The 20,849-nt window shown below is 41.5% G+C and overlaps 1 protein-coding gene across 1 annotated transcript in view; it reads right to left on the bottom strand.

The window, feature by feature from the left end:
- Positions 1 to 2,413: 2,413 nt before the first annotated feature.
- Racgap1 (Rac GTPase activating protein 1) overlaps positions 2,414 to 20,849 on the bottom strand; it is a 29,159-nt gene continuing 10,723 nt past the window's right edge. Inside the window, exons 4-17 of the mRNA XM_051189883.1 lie at positions 19,980 to 20,116; positions 18,294 to 18,363; positions 16,510 to 16,563; positions 14,658 to 14,738; positions 14,033 to 14,150; positions 13,138 to 13,268; positions 12,432 to 12,596; positions 8,297 to 8,392; positions 8,015 to 8,213; positions 5,848 to 5,953; positions 5,555 to 5,687; positions 5,142 to 5,265; positions 4,152 to 4,257; positions 2,414 to 3,394 (exon numbers count right to left, since the gene is read on the bottom strand). Of these exons, the coding sequence (XP_051045840.1) occupies positions 3,319 to 3,394; positions 4,152 to 4,257; positions 5,142 to 5,265; positions 5,555 to 5,687; positions 5,848 to 5,953; positions 8,015 to 8,213; positions 8,297 to 8,392; positions 12,432 to 12,596; positions 13,138 to 13,268; positions 14,033 to 14,150; positions 14,658 to 14,738; positions 16,510 to 16,563; positions 18,294 to 18,363; positions 19,980 to 20,116 (1,596 nt within the window). The 3' untranslated portion in view covers positions 2,414 to 3,318. The remainder of the gene's footprint in view (positions 3,395 to 4,151; positions 4,258 to 5,141; positions 5,266 to 5,554; positions 5,688 to 5,847; positions 5,954 to 8,014; positions 8,214 to 8,296; positions 8,393 to 12,431; positions 12,597 to 13,137; positions 13,269 to 14,032; positions 14,151 to 14,657; positions 14,739 to 16,509; positions 16,564 to 18,293; positions 18,364 to 19,979; positions 20,117 to 20,849) is intronic.

Below are 20,849 nucleotides of genomic sequence, written 5' to 3' on the forward strand. Positions count from 1 at the left end.
AATAGCTCTTTCCCATTCATGTTGAAAAAAATAACTCACCATTAAGAATACCACTGTTTTCCAAGCAGAACAGCCTATTTCAAATGTACATTGTATACGTAGCATAATGTATGCAGCTGGACTGTGGTGGCCCACACCTTTGATCCCAGCACTGGGGAGGCATAGGAGGTGGATCTCTGTGAATTCGAGACCAGCCTGGTCTATAAGAGCTAATTTCAGGACAGGCTCCAAAGCTACAGAGAGAAGCCCTGTCTCCAAAGACTAAAAATTTAAGAATAAATAAATAATGTATGAAGCTATACACAAATACTTGGGTACAACAGCCCACACTGGGCACACTGTACATGTAGAATAATGCAGGCAAGTCCTTGTGGCTGCCTAATAATTGAAGCAGGATAAATGAAGAACCCCTTCCTTACATTGGCACATTTTTAGTTCACACGCAAAATTACTTTGTTCTCCAGCAAATCAGCTGCACATCCTAATGGTAATAAAACTTGATGCTTTCTATTTCTGCAAATGGCAAATTCACCCTTTCTTTTCTTTTCTCTTTTCAGGTAGTATTACTATGCAGCCCTGTCTGGCCTGGAAATCGGATCCACCTGCCTCTGCCTTCTGACTACTGGAATTAAAGATATTTGCACCTCGCCCAACACAAATTCAGACTTTTTGTTTGTTGGGTCTCTCTACATAGCCTTGGCTGTCCTGTAATTCACTATGTAGACCAGGCTGGCCTTGAACTTACAAAGGTCCACCTGCCTCTGAGTGCTGGGATTAAAGGCATTTACCACCACCAACCTCAGATACAAATTCATCTTGAGGAGAAATGGTTAAACACCCAGCAATAAATACAAATGGTTGCTGTTGAATCAAACCAGGTAATGCTTGCCCAGTTAAGTAAATATCACTAGGGAGTTGTGCATAGATTGAGATTTAAGATTAAAGATTCCTGTTAGACTTGGTATAGTGGCTCTTGTCTATAGTTACAGAACTTGGAATGCCAGGACAATAGGACAGCCATCAGGGCAGCCTAGTCTACACAGCAAGTTCTAGGGACATATAGTGCAACGCTGCCTCCAAAATAAATAAAAACAAAAATTCTCAGTTTTTTAGCATCAAAGACAAACGACATCAAAGTTGAAGTAATTCTAGGTCAGCCTGGGCCACAGTGAGACATGGTCTAAAACAAGACAGGTGAAGAGACAGTGTGAGAAAGGGTTAGAAGCAAAAGATAAGGGTCTGGCCACTTCAAAGCCCTGGATCCCTTTAATTAAAAAGGCCCTTGATAGTGAAGCTGTTAGATCTGAGTGAAGCACCTGCTGAAGCTCAAAGTGGGTACATTCCCTTTGCTAGAATCAGAATTACTCTCATGGCTAAGGTCTCTTGGCTTAGCTCAAAACCTGAGCAACTGGCTGCCAACAACTGACACACAAAACCATTTCCTTTTTCATTAACGGGCCATCAATTCCTGCACAGGGTAGTCTTGCCTTCACTAACACTACACAATCCATTTACTTCCTCTACATTAGTGACTTCAAGTGTACCTTGGAGGGATGCTACAGAACAGCAAATGTGGAGCCAGGCCAATTTGAAGCTTGCAAAGACAGAAGAAAAGAGGTACCATCTAAGACAAAGTTTAAAAAAAAAAAAAAAAAAAAAAAAAAAAGGCCTAGCAGCCATGTGTGAGGAAGAGTCTGGGAGATGGGACCCATCTTCTGTCAATTTGCTGAGGCAGATGGGCCCTGCTGTGAGAGCTGCCCCCTCCTGGGAAAAAAGCCAGTAGGTTGCCTCCTCTCTCCACTGTTACATATTAAGCCTGCAACTGTTTGCGTTCAATCTTAGATACATTCTGTTCACCAGCTTCAGAGTTCTAAGTGCAGGTGCCCTCCGTTAATCATCCCAGCTCACTCCAGAGTCACTTCCAGCAGTGAAGGATGTTCCAGGCAGCCAGCCAGCAGCAATTTTTTCTTTAACTCTGCACCATTCTGATCTCTAAAGACTACTTTAAAAAAATTTTTTTTTTTTTTGTCTAAAACTCTTTCTTCAAACAAGAAGGTAACAAATCTAGGACTTCAGTTTAGAAAAACAGACTTAATAAAAAAAGGAGAAATAATGTCCTCCAGGTAGACATCAGGTTCAGGTGGAAGTAGAGATGTCAGCAAACTCAAAACACTTGAAGGGAAGGCATTTCTAGAAGGCACTGAAGGCTACATTACCATCCTAGATAAGAAAACCAACATCACAGTTGGTCGGTGGTGGCACACGCCTTTAGTCCCAGCACTTGGGAGGCAGAAGCAGGTGGATCTCTGTGAGTTTGAGGCCAGCCTGGTCTACAGATCCAGGACAGGCTCCAAAGCAATACAGAGAAACCCTGTCTCAAAAAACCAAAAAAGAAGAAAAAGAGTCACATTCATTTGAAAAAATCATTTATTTTTTCCATATCATATTCCAATTATGTGCCTTACAAATAAGAGTTAGTATGAGTCAGGAAACATCCTAGAGAAGGAAGCCATTTAGATCCTGGGAAAATGCTAATCAAAAAAGTCAATATTCACCTGCATGTGTCTGCATCACAGGAAAAGCTCACCACCCAAAGTGCAAAGACAGAAGCAACTAGCTTTTCTGCCACATGAGAATAGTGACTGTCTCTGAATTGTTAGCTGACTTGTGCACTGACTTTAAAACAGAACAAGAGGGTTGCTCACCAGAATGAATTTAGCTTTAGATCAATCTGGCTTTGACCCCAATCAACTCCAAAAGCCTGGCCAGAAGCTGACTAGAGACTATGAGGTGTAGCATCACAAATCCCACTTTTTACAACGAAGACCTGTGAATGTACATGAAAGCAAACTCAGTCTACCCCACTGAGGGCTCCATGCCACAACTCGATTCCTAAAGGAGCATGGGGACTGGCTAGGTTCTGAGAAGGGGCCTTCCTGCAGCCTCTGTCCATTTGTCCTGTCCTGCAACTTCTTGTTCTGAGACAACTCAGTTTTTCCCCAAGAGGTAGCATTTCCGTCGCTGTCTAAGTGACACCAAAGGAAAGGCATCTTATGAGCAGTATCTGGCTTTAAGCCAAAGGGATCCCCCCAAGAGTCATAACCAATGCCTACTACCCTTCCACCCTAGTAAAGATGCCAACAACTAAGACAGGTGCTGCTAAGTCAACAGAGGCAAAAGGGGCTACATAATAACGAACCCATGCACATTAAACTTTATTTAAAGCCTGGAAAAGGCTAAAGTACTAATTACACAGGAGGCTGCAGAACAGCTATGTCCTGTGGATAGTAAATGTTGGAACACTGGGCAGAAATGGCTTTACTTGAGGTACGGAGCAGGGAAAAATTTGCCTTGTTGACCTAAGTTGGTGGCAGACTTGCTTTTGTTCCCAAATCTGAAAAACAAATTAGAGAGAATGAATCCGAAGTATTCTACAGAGCAGGTGAGATGATGCAGTGAGGAAGCATGATCTGTTTAAACATGGTGACGTGACTTCCATCCCTGTAGCCCACATAAGGGTCAGAGGGAAGAACCACCTCCACAGAGCTGCCCTCCACATGGGTGCCATGAGACACACACCCACACACATATCATGCACACAAATACACACTTTTAAAAATAGTATTCTATACAAATACTGAACAATGTTACTTGAGATAAAGAACTAAATATAATAAACTTCTAGAGAGCTATTTAAAGATGGTATTTATCACCTAATACGATAGATCACAGTGGAGAGCTTCATTCAGCCTCTACAGGAAGTTTCCTTTAACATCTAGTTACTTCTAGTTCAATGATCCTTTTCGGTTTATTTTTTAGATGAGGCCTTACTATATAGCTCTGGCTGGCCTTGGACTCATGGAAATATCCTGTGTCAGCCTCCTAAATGCTAAGATTTTTGAGACTGCAGGCATATACATCACCATGTCTAGCTTCAATAAACTATTGTTCCAAAACCTGAAGGCCTGAGTTCAATTTCCAGGAACCACACAGTAGGAGAAGTGACTCCTACAGGGTATGTTCTGACCTCAGTATGCTACTATGAACACACAAGTGAGCTCTCTCTCTCCCTCTCTCTCTCTCTCTCTCTCACACACACACACACACACACACACACACACACACACACACACACACACACTTCTGTGTACCTGGGAGTGCTCTTGGAGAGGTTGTACAATCTCTGTGACAGGGAACTTGATAAAGGAGTCTTGACAAGTTGGAATTCAGGAGTGGTCGCAGGCCCCAGCAGGCTCACTTCAAATAAAATTAAGACAATTTTTGTTTTTTTGTTTTTTTTTTTTTTTTACGCAAATGACATTTTAAGTGTCAAGATGGATGTTTATGCTGACTACCTTCTGAAGGTTCACAAACCATTGTAGATCTTGTTCTGTAACTCACTCCTGAATCTTCTGAACTACCAGGCAACTACTCAATGAATGGCTAACATTCACTCCCTGGTTTCAGAACATTCTTAAGCACCAAACTTCACATCAGTCTATACCTGAATATTTGACTTTCATATATACTAGAACAAACAAGACACTTTTCTTAAAAAGAAACTTTTCATACATTTCTACTCATGTAAAATTGCTAGTGGCAGCATAAATGGCAAACATCATATAGGAATCTATGGGAAGCCAGTGAGATGGCTCATGACAAAGGCACTGGGTTTGATCCCTGGGACTCTAATGGTGGCAGGAGAGAATCAATTCCCTCAAACTGTCTTCTGACCTCCACAAATGTACCATGGCATATGAACCCACAAACATAAAATTAACATTTTTTCAAAAAACAAAACTTATCAGTAAAACATGCTAACAAAACCTAAAATGGGAATTAACATTTTTAACTATTAAAAAAAAAAAAACTGCTAGAATCTTCAAGATGAACAAAGTATTGGTGGAAGCTGGTAAGGGAGTTGAGAAAGGGGTCTCGTATAACCCAGAATGGCCCTGAACTCAGTATATAGTTGAGGATGGCCTTGAACTCTGTATCTTCTTGCCTTCACTCCCCTCCTGCTAGGATTGCAGGTGTTCATTACCCCACTTTGTCTAGTATATTCCAAACAGCTGGAGCAAACTCAGGTAAATAGGCAGATGGCCAAGCCCCTAGAAAGGCAAGCACAATGTAGAACTGACCTTTAATGTCTGGTGTCCGTGGTGTTGAATTCCCATGGCCACGCTGGATGTCAATGTTTTCTTGGTCCACCATCATGAACTGATTCCAGTACTCCAGGGGCAGAGAAAGCAGGCGCTCCACCACCTAATGGGCATCAAAGTCAAGGCTTACTTCATGTGACCCTTCTAGTCATGCCCCTGACACAGTCTCACTCCGCAGACCAGACTAGCCTACAACTTGAAATGTAGACCAGGCTGGCCTCAAACTTGTGTCAATCCTCCTGGCACAACCTGCCCATGCATGCACTCAGCATGCAAAGTTTATTTTTTGTTATTATGCCACAATAGCACATTGAAAACCTTGTATTTTATGTATGTCTGTATATGTGCGTGTGCGTGCATGAGCACTCATGCTAGATCACTTGCACCCCTACCTTCAGTTGGCGCTTGATGTCCTGGAACATTGTCACTGGGTCTGGATTAGGCACAGTATGGGCAACTATTGTAGGGCCAAAGATTTTAGCTAGATTGGCAATATCCATCTTAGTGTCTGGACTCTGAGCCACTCTAAACAAAAGAGTATATTAAGTTAAAAAACATTACTCCCTTAAATATAAACCAAAATATAAATCGGTATGAGAACATTCACAGTCCACACTGCCCAGTGCCCACATTATCTTCTCCTTGGGAATCCCCTAACTCCCAAGACAAGTCCTGCTGTGCTGACCTTTGCAAGTGGATCATGAGGAAGGCTAATGTGTCCCTGTTGGCCTGGGGTAGCTCACTGACAGCCTGGTACATGGCAGCTATGCTGTTGTCTTCATCTGATATCTCTGTAATGAGAAGAAAGCACTAAGAAACCCAGACTCTCCCTCTTGACAGATGCTTCCAAGTTATCGACCACAAAGGCTCATCTGTACATGGAAGGAGCTTCTGAAACTTGTGATGAGTTCATGACAGCCTCAGACTCGAGTCTCATTAACAAGCAGGACACTGGCCAACAGTTCAATATGAGAAGTCAGAACTTCCTAAAAATCACTGCGGCTGTTAGAGAAAGCAGCTGGCAACCCTTGTGCTGGGAAGACATAGAACCGCAGGGCTAACTGTCAACAAGAAGGAACTCATTCACCCAACATTTAAGGGCCTACTATATACCTTGTGCTATTTCAAATGTGAGGCTAATGCAAGCCAAAAAAAAAAGGGCATTGTCTCATGGAATAAACATTATTGGAAGAGCTAGTCAAAAAACAAGCAAACAACAAGCCATGTGCCAGGAAGTGATACACGAGATAAAGAAAACAAACGAGGCAGAAAGCAATGGAAGCTTCTACCTCACTTGAGGTGATCAGAAAGGCCGCTTTTGTTTAGTTTTTGAAACTGGGTCTCAGGTAGCCTAGTCTAATCTCAAACTCAACATGCAGCCAAAGCTGGTCTCAATACTGCTTCACCTCCCACATGTTGGGATTACTGTGTCATGAAAGCTGGCTTAGGAAAAGTGTTTCTTCAGACAAAATATATGAGAGAAACTGGGGGGGGGGGACACGTTAGAGTAAAGGAGCAAACTACAAGGAGATCTAGGGAGAAAAACTTGGAGCTAAGACTATAACAAGTAGGAAGGACTTGAGGTGGGTGTATGCTAAGAAATCCACAACTTAGGGCTGGAGAGATGGATCAGTGGCTGAGCACTGGCTGTTCTTGCAGAGGACCTGGGTTTAATTCCCAGCTCCCATATGATATGGCTCACAACTGTTTGTCACTCCAGTTCCAGAGTTTCTGACACCCTTTTCAGGCCTATGTGTGCATGTGGTACAGACACACATGCAGGCAAAACATACACACACACCCACAGAGATAAAATAAAAAGAAACTCAAGACTCTTTTAGGGTTCAAAAAGAGGAAGGAAGGTATAAAGCAAAATGGCACTGGAGGCATGACCAAGAGCCAAGTCAGAAGGTCTCTTCAACCATGTTAAGATGAATTCAGTCTAAAACTGATGGGAAAGCTGGGCATTGGTGGTACATGCCTTTAATCCTAGCACTGGGGAGGCAGGTGGATATCTGAGTTCAAGGCCAGCCTGGTCTACAGGGTGAGTTCCAGGACAGACAGGGCTACACAGAGAAACCCTGTCTCAAAAACCAAACCAAAAAAAAAAAAAAAAAAAAAAAAAACTAAGCTAAGATAAAATAAAAATGATAGACAGATAACAAAAGGGACATTTACAAATTTAAAGTGTAAAAGGACCACTCCAACCCCTGCATAGAGATTATCATGTGAAAGGGCCATGCCAGCTCCTTATAAAGATTATCTTATAGAGGGCACAAGCAGACACAGGACAATCTGTCAGCCAGTTCTTAGCATATTTCAGGGACAGTTAATACCATGACTTGTGATGTCAAATTTAAGGTGTATTTACAAGTTTACTGACACGATTTGTGGTGGAAAAGAAAGGAATCAAAGATGGTTCTGATCTCAGACAACCTAAAACTTAAACAAAAACCAAAGAACAACCACAAACCCTATTAAATCCTATTCATTTTATGTGCATGGGTGCTTTGCCTACATGTAAATCTAAGCTATATTGCATGCAGTACCCAAAGAAGCCAGAAGAGGCCATCAGATCCCCTGGACTGGAGTTTCAAGTAGCATGACCTGGATGCTGGGAATCAAACACAGGTTCTCTAGAAGAGCAGCCAGTGCTCAGACACTCAGCAATTTCTTAGACCCTCTATAAAGCTAAAGGAAGAAAAGGCATGGTGAGGGATATAGTTATTCACCCACCAACTATGAGTACCTACTACATTTCAGGCACTATACTGGGCAGCAGAGAAAGTAGTAAAATGTATGAGCAAAATTCAGTCCTGGAATCACAGTTAAGTACCAAGCTCTGCACTTACCTGCGGCCTCCATAAAGGCTTTGCTTAGCCAAAAGGTCAGAAGGGGTTCTTTGAGGTTTCGAAGAAAGTCTTTCAGGAGGCTACAGATGGCATGGATGTCATCCACTCTGCTGAGGAGGGGGACAGTTTTCACTTTGAGGAATCTCTCTTTCAGCTCTTTTACTGTCCGATCACAGCCTGAGATCCTGTATAAGCCTGCCTATTATAAAGACAACACTTAGTCAGGAACTCCCAAACTACTAACACAAGCAACAAGCTTACCGGTCTGGAGTTCACTCTCACCTCAGTCAGGCCTCGCTGCTCTATCTCATTCACACAGCTGACAACAATAGCAGGAATCATGGGAGAAGTCTGGGACACAAAATCTGCCAACATTCCCTGGAAAAAGAGGGTCTTTATTTCTTACATCACCGAGACTAAGGACAGAGAGCTGCCATTAAACACAAAGACATTATATCAAAGTACAAAGTACACGTTAAAATAGTCTTGGGAGCTGTCTTAGTGAGGGTTGCTATTGCTGTAAAGAGACACCATGACCACAGCAACTCTTATAAAGGAAAACATTTAACTGATGTGGTAGCTTACAGTTTCAGAGGTTCAGTCCATTATTATCATGGCAGGGATCATGGTGGCATGCAGGCAGACATGGTGCTGTCTACATCTTGATATGTCGGTAGCAGGAGATGGTCTGTCTCACTGGGTGTGGCCTGAGCATACATGAGACCTGAAAGCCTGCCTCCACACTGTAACATACTTCCTCCAATAAGGTCACACCTCCTAATAGTGCCACTCACTTTAGGGGTCATTTTCTTTCAAATCACCACAGGGGTTGAGAGAACATGAAACATCTACCAGAGGACCTGAGTTCACTTCCCAGTACCCCTACACCAAGTGGCACACAACCACCTATAACTTCAGCTCCAGGGGAATCTGACATCTCTGGCCTCCAGAAATACCTGAACTCATGTACACATACCCTAGCCCATACATAATAATAATAATTTTAAAAAGCCTTGCAGGGATGGAATATGGCCTGGTTAATAGAATGCATGCCTAGCACACATGAGGCCTTAGTTTTGGTCTCTACTAATTAATACACTGGACACGGTGGTTCATGCCTATTATCCCAGCACTCTGGAGATAGAAGCAGGAGGACTAGAGTTTCAAGGTTATCCTAAACTACAGAGTAAGTCTGAGTCCATCCTTGACTGCAAGAAATTTTATCCAGCCAGGTGGTGGTGGCGCATGCCTTTAGTTCCAGCACTAGGGGGGCAGAGGCAGGCGTATCTCTGTGAATTCAAGACTAGCCTGATCTACAAAAGCTAGTTCCAGGACAGCCTCCAAAACCACAGTCTCAAAAAAAAAAAAAAAAAAGAGAGAGAGATCTTATCCAGTCTCAAAACAAACAAAAACAGAGTCTTGGGTCACTTTTCCTACCTTCATGCTACTATTGATTTATACAAACCATATCTTTTCATGAGCAAGAAATGATGCCAGCAACTGTTAAGTACTTCCTTTTCTTTTACTCGAAGACAAGAGAAAACAAGCAATGAAGAGGTTACAGCTATGGGCTAGGTGTGATGGCACAGACTGTAATCCAGCAGAGGCAGGTGGATCTCTGAGTTTGAGGACAGTCTGGTCTACAGAGTTTCAGGACAGCCAGGTTTACACAGAGAAACCCTGTCTAGAAAAACCAAAAATGCACTGATGTAAATTCTTCCAATACTTTTTAGATTTATGCTAAGTGTATGAATATTTTGCCTGGATACATGTATGTGCACCATGTGTATGCAGTGCCCTCAGATGCCAGAAGAGGACATGAGATTCCCCTGAAACTAGAATTACAGACAATTCTGAGCTGCCATGTGGGTGCCATGAATCCAACCTGAGTCCTCAGGAAGAGCAGCCGGTGCTCCTAACTGCCGAGTCACCTCTCTAGTCTCCTGATTAAGAACAAAATTTACTCATTAAATAAAAACGAAGAAAAACTTGGGTTTAGGCCTCATGCACTCATAACAAAGTGATAGAACCATGTTTAGTCACAGAAATGTGCATCTTTAGCAACTGAGTAAGGGAGGCAAACTTGTATTAGTTAGATGAACCATTAAAGTATCCCTTTCTTTTATTTTCAGCTAAAACTTTACAGTGCAAACTGAACATGTCCAGAGGCATTTTCATCATTTTAATGCCAAAAAAGAAAATCACTTTATTGTTTTTAATTCTGTGTATGTGTGTATGTACACACACAAAAGCCAGAGGTATCAGAGCCTCTGAAACTGGGGTACAGGCAGTTGTGAACCATCAAACATGGGTCCTTTGCAAGAGCAGCAAATGTTCTTTTTCATTGTTGTTTTGGTTTTTTGAGACAGAGTTTTTTCTATGTAGCTTTGGAGCTCACTCTGTAGACCAGAGATCCACCTGCCTCTGCCTCCAGAGCACTGGGATTAAAGATTAATCACCACCTCACCAGCAGCAAATGCTCTTATCCATACTTAAATCTTTCCAATAAGTGCATCGTGACTTTGAATGAAGCACACCCCAAAAATGTATCTTCTATCTTATTCTCCTTAAACAGAGCATGGTCAGGAATGTAGCCCTAACTCAGGGTTCTTTTGGAATAAGCTGACCCCAAGGTAAATATATAAAATCTCCATCTTCCTTTATTCAGGGAAAACTTGATGCCAGTATTCACCCTGTCTACTATAGGTAACTAATTTTTTCCCACCCATATCTTGGCTGGGCCTATTGTAGTTTCGCACTCAACAAAATGCAAACCCATTGCATCCGTTACATGTCAACATCTAAAGCCAGATATAGAAGGATCAGTGGTTATTTTGTGATGATGGAATTTGACTATAGTCTCAAAAACTATTGTATGAGAATTACATGCATGGAAAAAAACAGTCTGGGAAACTTCTAAAGATAAGAAGATGATGGATGGGCTTACATTTGGAGTGAGTTCAGACAAGACTTCCAGAGTTAACACAGACAACACTCAAACTGTACCTTGGCAGGGAACAGGTTCCACACCAGGCCAGTCTCAAATATTCTTTCTAGTGCTAAGGAATTTCATAGTGGGCCTGGAGATGGCTGAAGTTAATAGTCCTCTTGCAGAGGACCCAAGTTCAATTCCCAGCATCCATATCACATGGCTCACAACTGCCTGTAACTCCAGCTGGAGAGTCTCCAGTACTTGAGGACACATACACATGTATAATAATGAAATAGATCTTTAAAAGTAATTTTACGGTACATATGATCTTACATACTATAACATGTTAATAGTTTAAATCATATAAGCCACACATGTGTTGCTTATCACCTATGCTAATAATAGGTGCCCTAATGATAAAACTCTGCACAGACACTTTCACCAAAACTGTGATCTGGGGGCTGGAGAGATGGCTCAGCGGTTAAGGGCACTGGCTGTCCTTCCAGAGGACCCAAGTTCAATTCTCAGCACCCACATAGCAGTTCACAACTGTCAGTAACTCCAGTCCTAGGGACTCTGACATCCTCACACAATGCATATAAAATAAAAAATAAATTTAAACAAAAACAGTTTGTCACTGTCGGTCAATTGACACAAAACAAAGATCTTTCAGTTGGTGGACTGGACCTCAATAACCTAATAATTAAAAATAAATAAATAAAACAAGCAGGACATGGTGGCGCATGCCTTTGATTCCAGCACTCTGGAGGGATAGACAGACAGATCCCTGAGTTCAAGACTAGTCTGGTCTACAGAATAGTTCCAGGTCAGCCACGGCTATACAGAGAAACCATGTCTCAAAAACCCAAGAGATAAACAAAGAAAATAAAAAAGCAATTGGTAAGTACTGAGGGTGAGGTTGGAGAAATGACAAAACAAGAATGGCTGTGAGTTCACAACTGTAGAGTTAAGAGGTAAGAACCAGGGTTAGCGCTAATAATGTCTATTTGTGCATGTGTGAAATCTTCCTAGGGGAGGAAGGGGAGAAGGAAAGAGGGAGGAGGAAGAAGGGGTTGAGGGGGTAGAGAAGGGAGGAGGGAAGGAGGAAGGAGGGAGAGGAAGAAGAGAAAAGTAGAGGGGAAAGAGAGAGGGAAGGAGGAGGGAGAAAATAGGAGGAAGGACAGGAGGAAGAGGGACAAGGAAGGAGGAGGGGGGAAGGGTGCAGGAGGGAAGAGGGAAGGGGAAGGGAGGAGGGGGAAAAAGGAAGGAGGAAGAGGAGGGAGGAAAGAAGATGGACTTTATGTAGAAAGGTTATTCGACAGAGAAATCCAAACAAGGTTCCACCACAGGTCAACATTTTACCATTTCTATTCATTTTTCATGACGGGAAATTTTACCTAATAGCATAATTTTAAAATAAAAAACTGACTATGCCTTTGAAAGACAAAGAAGAAACAAGTGACGGCTGGCTCCCATGAGTCTTACCTCTCCAATCTTAACTGGAGTTCCCACCAGGGGAGAAATGCAAGGAAGGGGACATCGATCCCGACATTCTGGGTGAGAGACCAAACGGCAGTCTCGACACTTCAAAGACAGCTTGCCAAATTTGATCCGCTTTCCACAGGGAACACAAGATTCAGGCTTAATAACCTAAAGATAAAACAGGGCAGAAGCAATAGAATGATATGAATTAACAAAGTTATTGTCAGCCACAAGCATTAAGCACACAGTATGTACATAACAACTTTAAAAGACATTACACATTTTAATGAAATTCCCACAAAAACTCTGAAAACAGGTCTTGTTTGTTTCATTTTAAGAACAGCAGTAGTCTACTGGACATAGTGGCACATGCCTTTAATTCCAGTACCTAGGAGACAAAGGCAGGTGGATCTCTGTGAGTTAAAGGTCTACAGAGCTAGTTCCAAGACAGCCAGGGCTACACAGAGAAACCCTGTCTTATAAACAAACAAGTTCAATAAAAAGAAGCAATTCCCTCTGCACTCTCCAAATACAAAGATAAATAAATAGGAGTGGTACGCCCAGCACTTGGGAGGTTAAGGCAGGAGGCTCAACAGATCTAGAGGCCAACCTGGGCTACAAAGAATGATGAGCCTGTTTCAAAAACAAAACAAAACAAAACAAAAACAAATTAATTGGCTCAAAGGAAATGCAGCCATCCCAGATTTACCGTCTTTGAGACAAAGTCGTGTAGGCGCATGCCTCCGTTATTGTTAGGTGTGCCCGAACTGTCTGTCTCAGTTCTTGGCTCCAGTGGCCTGCTGTTCAGCGCCGAGTCACTGTTCACAGGTTGTAAGGGACCTAAAAAACAATCAAATTTAAACTTTTGTCCTAAAAATCTTCATCCTTCTGAATTTTAATTTTCTTACTTTCCCCCTTTAGCTCCACTTTTAATTAGTAGTAGTGAACACACATACACAGTTCCCAGGAAAAGCTCCAATTCTCTACTAGTGGTACACCCAGACTGACTAGTCACCCAGAAGTAAAGCACAAACACACCAGTTTAGCAGTAAGCAGGTAATAAGAACTTCCCCACTATGGTTCATCTGTCTCAAGAGGCTTCTAAGAAACCATTCTCAATTTCAACCAGTATTTTTATTTATTCATATTTGCTTTTGGTACATATTTGATCTTCCTGTCTCAGAACTTGAGTGCATCCTTTCAGACATGAGACATCACATCTGGCTTTCCTTTCTTCCTTTCTTTCCTTCTTTTTAATTTTTTTGAGATTTTATTAATTATGTGTATGAATGGACCTGAATGGACCTGTGAACCACATGCATGTAGTACCCAAGGAGGCCAGAAAGGGATGTTAGCTTCTCTGTCTAGAGTTACAGATGGTTGTGAGCTAAGCCCACATCCTCTCCAAAAGCAGCTAGTGCTAAGCCATCTAACCAGCCCCTCTTTCTGTTTTTTGATCTCACCATGGATCTACTGGTTGACTATGAAGTCTAGGCTGCCCTAGACTTCTCTGTCCCTGCTTCCAAGAGATCAAATTATAGTGCGTGCCTCCACAGCCAGCTTCCTAGAGACAATGATGATATTTAGCCATAAATCCACCAGACCTGATTTCCCCCGACTCCTGGTCCAAGATGGCAATGTCTCAATAGTAGATACAGCTTCAATGGGTCCACCATCACTCGGAACAGTAACTGTAGTTTTTGCAACTATTGATTCATTTGCCTGAAACAGAAGCCATAATGAAATATAAATAGACAAACTATGTTTCTCTACAGGTACTTTCTAGTACCTAAAAATCCTCCAAATTCTGTGTTCAGACTTACATTCCGATCCTAAGCACTCAAGTCAAAATCTCATACACTGCAGGGGGATATATACAGCAAAATACAATCAAATCTATAGCTGAAAGTTCTGACTTTTGTCTGTTTGTTTTGGGACATGATGTCTCTATATAGCCCTGGCTGTCCTGGAACTATGTTAGGCCAGGCTGGCCCCAGATTCACAGATATTCACCTGTCTCTGCCTCCAGAGTGCTAAGATTAAAGATGTGCACCACTGATAGTTCTTAATCAAACTCCACTTGCATGGACAATAGAGGATCTTAATATATAGGAAAACACTCAAATGTCTCTCAAAATAATACTGTAGTAATACTGTCATTTTACTGTGCAAAGCCACTAACTCCTAGGGTGTTTAGGACCCCAGTTCTCTGGCTTTGACTCCTCTCACCTGGTCTACTGTAGAGCCAATGGAGCAGGTTTTCTTTACAGGACCAGGAGGGCCATCGATGAACTGTCGGCTGTTGGAGCGCTAGAGAGGGAGTAAAGAACAAAACTTTGTACTGTCAAGTAGAACTGAAGCCCAGAAAACACAATAATCCTATCAACAAATACATGCAAGTCCTAAGAACCAGGGCTACAATAAGTAACAATCTGTTCTTTCTCATGGCCCATTTGTTAAACAAACACAGAAATGCTTTCAGTGCTATAGAAAAAAGACAAGCTTTGGAGACAGCATCAGAAAGAACTATAATCCTATCTAAGGACATGAAGTCTTTGGAAACACATCAAATACCCTAAGCACATCAGCCCAGATAGATCTCAGTATCCCATTATATTCACACTGCATCTGAAGCTTATATTAGAGCACAAAAGTCCTGCATAAAAATTCACATGACAACTGAAAACATACTCAAATATATTCTTTCTTACTATATGGAGATATAGCCCAGACCCATGAAATAAAGTAGACTCTTGCTCTGAATCACTACTTTGAGCAATCTCACCATGGCACCTCCAGGACTGGTAAGATAGCATAGTGGTAAGATAGCATAGTGGGTAAAGATGCCTACTATGCAAGCCTGATGATCTAAATTCAATTCGTAGAACCTACAGTGTCTGGGAAAGAACCAATTCTTATGCAATGAGGTACGCATGTACCTGTACTCACTCTCACACAAACAACATGATAGTATTTTTAAATTAAAAAATTATTGTCCAAGTAGTACTAATCCATTTGTGTTTTGTGCTTGTTTGTTTTGAAACAGGGTTTCTCTATGTAGCCCTGGTTGTTTGAAACCCTCTCTGTAGACCAGGCTGGGCTCCAATTCAGAGATCCACTGCTAAGTGCTTGTTAACAATCCACATGCTTCTGCCTCCCAAGTGCTGGGATTAAAAGCCTGTATCACCACAGCTGATCTGATCTACATTTTATGTTTTTTTAACAGTGTCTAGAGATGTGTCAGAAATATAGTTTTATATCCAAATTTCCCAAAAAGAAAAAATATTACTAATGGGTTTTTTGTTTTGTTTGAATTTTCTTTTTAATGTTTATTTTTATATTATGTGTATGAGTAGCCTGCATATATATGTGAACATGTGTATGTCTGATGCTCAAGGAGGCTATAAGAAGGCATTAGATCTCCTAAAACTGGAGTGACTTATATTTGAGTTAGCATCTGGGAACAGCATCCAAGTCCTCTACAAAAGCAGCAAGTGCTCTTAACTGCAAGCTACCTCTTCAGCCCTGCTTTTGTTTTGTTTGTTTTACATAGTATATCACAAAGTAGTTCAACAAGGTCTCAAACTTGTTAAGTAGCCCAGGCTAGCCTCAAATTCATGATCTTCCTGACTCAACCTTCTTAGTGTTAGGATCACAACTGAGGGACATGATGCCAGAAAAGGAAAAAAAAAAAAATTGGTTTTTGAAGACAAGGTTTCTCTGTGTACCCCTGGCTCTGTTGGAACTTACTCTGTAGACCAGACTGGTCTTAAACTTAGAGATCCAGCTGCTGCTATCTCCCAAGTGCAGGAATTAAAGACATGTGCTACCATGTCTGGTGAAACTTTTATTTTATAAACTGTAAAACATCTGAGTCTACTGTCATAAATTTATAATCCCAACCACTTAGAAGGCTGAGGCAGAAGGGTCACAAATTTAAAGCTTTCCTACACAGTAAGTTAAGGACATCTTGGGAACACAGTGAATGTGTTAAAAGGGTGACAAGTGACAACTGACTAATGTGCATGGGACCTCAGGTTCAAGCCCCACCCAGGGAGGGGCAAAGAGAACACATACATACCCTCTTTTCTCGTTTCTTCATTTTGAAATTCCTCACCAAGGAAGAATCCCAGTCCTGTTGGCAATTAGACCATGTTAATCTCTTTCTTTGCTTAGGTCACTCATAAATCCTGTGCAAATAAATTTACAGCAACAAGTCACACTACCTAACTTAAAATCCCAGGAGAGGGACATTAACATGGCCTTTGGAGTTTGTTCCAAAGCTCCGGTTAGCAGGCTCCCTTCAAATATTGAAGCAACAGTAACAGAATCAGGAACCAATGCCACAGAGACAAGAAAAGGTTAGAGACTCAGCCTCCGTCGTGATTGTTTCAGGGGCCAGGTCCTTTATTCCTAATTATTTTTCTAATTAGTTTTAGAACTTAGAGAATATAAGACACTGTGCTGACCACGTTAGATGTGACTCTTTGCCCTGTGATTGCTACTGTCTAATCAAATATTCCATCCAACAGTCCCATTTAAGAAGTAAGTATCTCTCTTGATCCTAAAAGGCTGTTTACCTTTGAATTCTATACTTTTTACTACAAACTAGTTTCACTTCCATTATTGTAATCGGGGCATTCATTTTAATATCCACCTGTGCTTCCCTTACTCCTGGTTACCCCTAAAAACACAGTACCAAGAAACAGCACATACAACAAACAGTAGTCAAATAATCTAGCTCCTGGTTGATCAGCTCCAGTTATAACAGCTGAGGTTTTCCTCAAAACTCACCTGATATGTTTGATTATATACCCCAGACCTACTCTATATAATTCTTTATTTCAAAAGGTGGCTTCCCAATATTTATATCCTTTAAATGGCACAGACTAGGAATGTAGTAAGTACTTGCTTTGCCATAAAAAAAACAAACACTAACGACTTCCTGTGCTTTGGTTTATTTGCTGGGTTTCAGCCTCCCACAAAAATGATAAACTGCCAGTAGTCTACCAGTCTCCTGAACATTAAAGACTAAAATATCAGTAGGAATATGAAACAATTATACAGAAATTTCACCAATTCTGCTATCAACAAAAGCAAGGGAACAAGTTTAGGCATAGCAACCATTGCTTAATCAGAGAATAATATGATGCCCAGCAATTTAAATTCCATCCTCTGGCTCAAGTTCAAGGACTTCAGTTTCCTACTCATTTATTTATTGATTTGGTTTGATTTTTTGAGGCAGAGTTTCTCTGTGTAGCTTTGTATACCAGGCTAGCTTCAAACTCACAGATATCACCTGCCTCTGCCTCCTGAATGCTGGGATTAAAGGTGTGTGCCACCACTTCCCTTTCCGGCTCAGTTTCCTTCTAATAGATAGGAAGGATGGCTAAGCTTCCCTCAAGAACCAAACTAATTTGGAAATAAAGTATAAATCTATTCACTTCAGCAGCAACAATAAACCTTACCTGGGTCTACATAGCAAGCTCCAGTCTACTACATAGTGAGATCCTATCTCAAAAATTAAAAATAAAACCCTTTGCCTGATCAATCTTGCTAATTTTCACCCCTTGCTATGGCTTTAACAAGTTAAACATAATCAATCACTACAGGTACCTCCCAGAGACCCTTCAAAAAAACTCAGCTTCACAGCAAACTCTTGAGTTGTACATTCTGACTTCCAGAAAATAAATAGTTAAGTCAGTGCCTTACACGTGTGAGTTTACATTTTAAGTTGCTAGCTCAGAACCTGTTAACAAATCAACAATGAAAGTATCATAAAGGATGGCCAAGGACAGGAGCAGGGATGATCCTACAGGGCAGGTGAACAAAAGCAGATAACTCCAGAGAGCAAATGTTTATTACCAGTGATTCATCAGTCTTGTCAAAGCTGATATCTGATAAAATGGAACCAGATTCATCAATGGTTGACAGTCTGGATTAAAAACAGTAACACAGTGTTAGACACAGGACACCATAAAACATAAGAGCCACTGGTACCCCACAAAGTCCCACTGGTCACATACAAGCACGAGCTGAAGCCCTGGCTGCAGTGAGCTAGCTGCTCTCCAGTTTCCAGGGAGCACTCTGAGTGCAGGACAGCACAGTGGCTTTAGTAGCAAGTAAGCATTACAGCCATAGCTAAGTGGGCATTTCTTGCTGAGTGTGTACTATAAGGAAGCAGATTGAGGTTCAATTCAGTTCAATTCTGATGCTTCCTACAAGTACATATTTACCCAACACTGGGCTTTTAGTTTGATATTTTTTATGTGAGATAAGGCCTCTAGCCCAGGCTGCCCATGAACTTCCTATGTAACTGGAAATGATCTTCAATTTCTGACTCTCCTGCCCCTACTTCCCAAACATGGGATTACAGATGTGTACCCACATGACCAGTTTATAAAGCACTGGGAGCTGAACCATACTAGGCAAGTACACTACTATCTGAGCTACATCCCCAGCCCCCAGCATTGACTTTTTAAGACATTAAGTCTAAGCTGAATATAGTGGTCCATGCAGATAATCATAGCACTTGACAGGCACAAGTGCAAGAGTTCAAGGCCAGCCTGGGATATGTAAGACTTTGCCTCAAAAAACAGGAGGGGTTGGGGGGGGGGATGAGAGATTTCTCGGTGATTAAGAGCTCACACTATCTACATCAGGCAGTTTATAGTCTTTTACAGCTCTCATTCCAGGGAATCCATTATCATCTTCTGGTTTTCATGGGCACCCCCTGCACACATTGCTTACCCTCACACACACATACTCATAACCTTTTTAATCACAGAAAGAAAGAAAGAGAGAGAGAGAGAGACAGAGAGAAAGAAAGAAAGAAAGAAAGAAAGAAAGAAAGAAAGAAAGAAAAAGAAAGAAAGAAATCAAGTTTATATATCTTCTTGGTTATAAAAATCCCACATGAGCTGGGCATAGTGGCATCACAGTTTTGACCCCAGCATTCAGGAGAAAGAGAAAAATATATCTTTATGAATTCAAGGGCAGCCTGACATAAACAATAAATTCAGGCCACCCAGGGCTACACCCTAAGACCCTATCTCACCAAACCAAACAATATTCCCCACAGACCAATCAACCAACAAAACAAATAACCCTAAAAATATAAGTCTTTTCCTATTTATTGAACTGAGAGTATTACATTCAAAGCCAGGCTGTGACTATTTTAGCAACACTATGGGACCAAAATGATTGTCTGGTCTTAGCTCCCAGCAGCCGCAGAGCTCTCTGGAGAATAGAATAAATAATGCGAGTACTGCTGAACTGCTACTTTCACCTCTGGTTTCTTCACAATGTACAGGATTAGTTATTGATGTGTAATTTAACACCAACATCAAAATTGCACCCATGGTGAAACAACATCCTAAGGAAAGCTTACAAAAATAATGAAAGCAAATGGGGGCGGGCTCTGTGCCCCTCCCTCCCACCACCCCACCCTTAAGGCTCTTCTGCTTTGTTCAGCACACTTAAGAGGTCAGATAACCGGACTTCTAACAGCTGTGCTGCTTGTGATCAGATGACAACAAATGCAGTTCCCACCTATTGTTCCCAGGGTTGCCACTGGATGTTCGGCCTCGGTTGAGAAAAGCTAGAGCTGATTTTTGTTCCTCACTTAGCTGAATGCTGCCAGATGTGTCACACATGAGTATATCTCGAATCAGCTGAATCTGTTGTTCCTACAGACCAAAGCAGAGTAAAATATCGTAACTAGCTAGGGAAGAAAGCTTCACCTCACATTTATGGGATAGACAGAAGACATTAAAATACAACATTATGCAAATGGGCCTTCAGGAAGGCATTACAACAACAGAATATTAATTCACATGAAGCCCAGGCTGTGGCTGATTTCTGACGAGTAAAATAAACTCACAGACTAAGGAGGCTCTTCTATGAGATTTTTAGATTAAACTGCTAATCCAAAAGGAGAGCGATATAGAATAAGAGTTCCAAAATAGATTTCACATAGCAAAAATGTTTTTAATTAGAGCAATTATTGGCTTCTTTTATGGATCAAAGCAGTCATGTTTTTCTAAATGATAGAACAAAATACATTAAAATAGACAAAGCTGCAATACAGACAATTTGTGCTTACTGAGGCATCGAACACTGACTTAAAATACATTTGCCCCTCAAGTAAAGCTCTCCTTTGCACCAAGAGCTATCCTGTCCCATCAAAATAACAATGCTGCCAGTGACACTATTCAACTCACTAAATACATCTAGCCTTTACCCTAAGTTAGAGAGCCCTGATGAAGTCTTAGCGCTACCTTGCCTGTATCGATGACAGCAGGCCAGTGCAACCAACTCATAAAAGGAGAACAACATTCTTGGCATTTATACTAAACAATACAGGCTGAACACAGAAGCATACACCTCTAAACCCAGTGTTTAGGGAGCAGAGGCAGAAGG

This window comes from Phodopus roborovskii, unplaced genomic scaffold (genome assembly GCF_943737965.1).
Source record: "Phodopus roborovskii unplaced genomic scaffold, PHOROB, whole genome shotgun sequence".
Classification (NCBI taxonomy): Eukaryota; Metazoa; Chordata; class Mammalia; order Rodentia; family Cricetidae; genus Phodopus; species Phodopus roborovskii.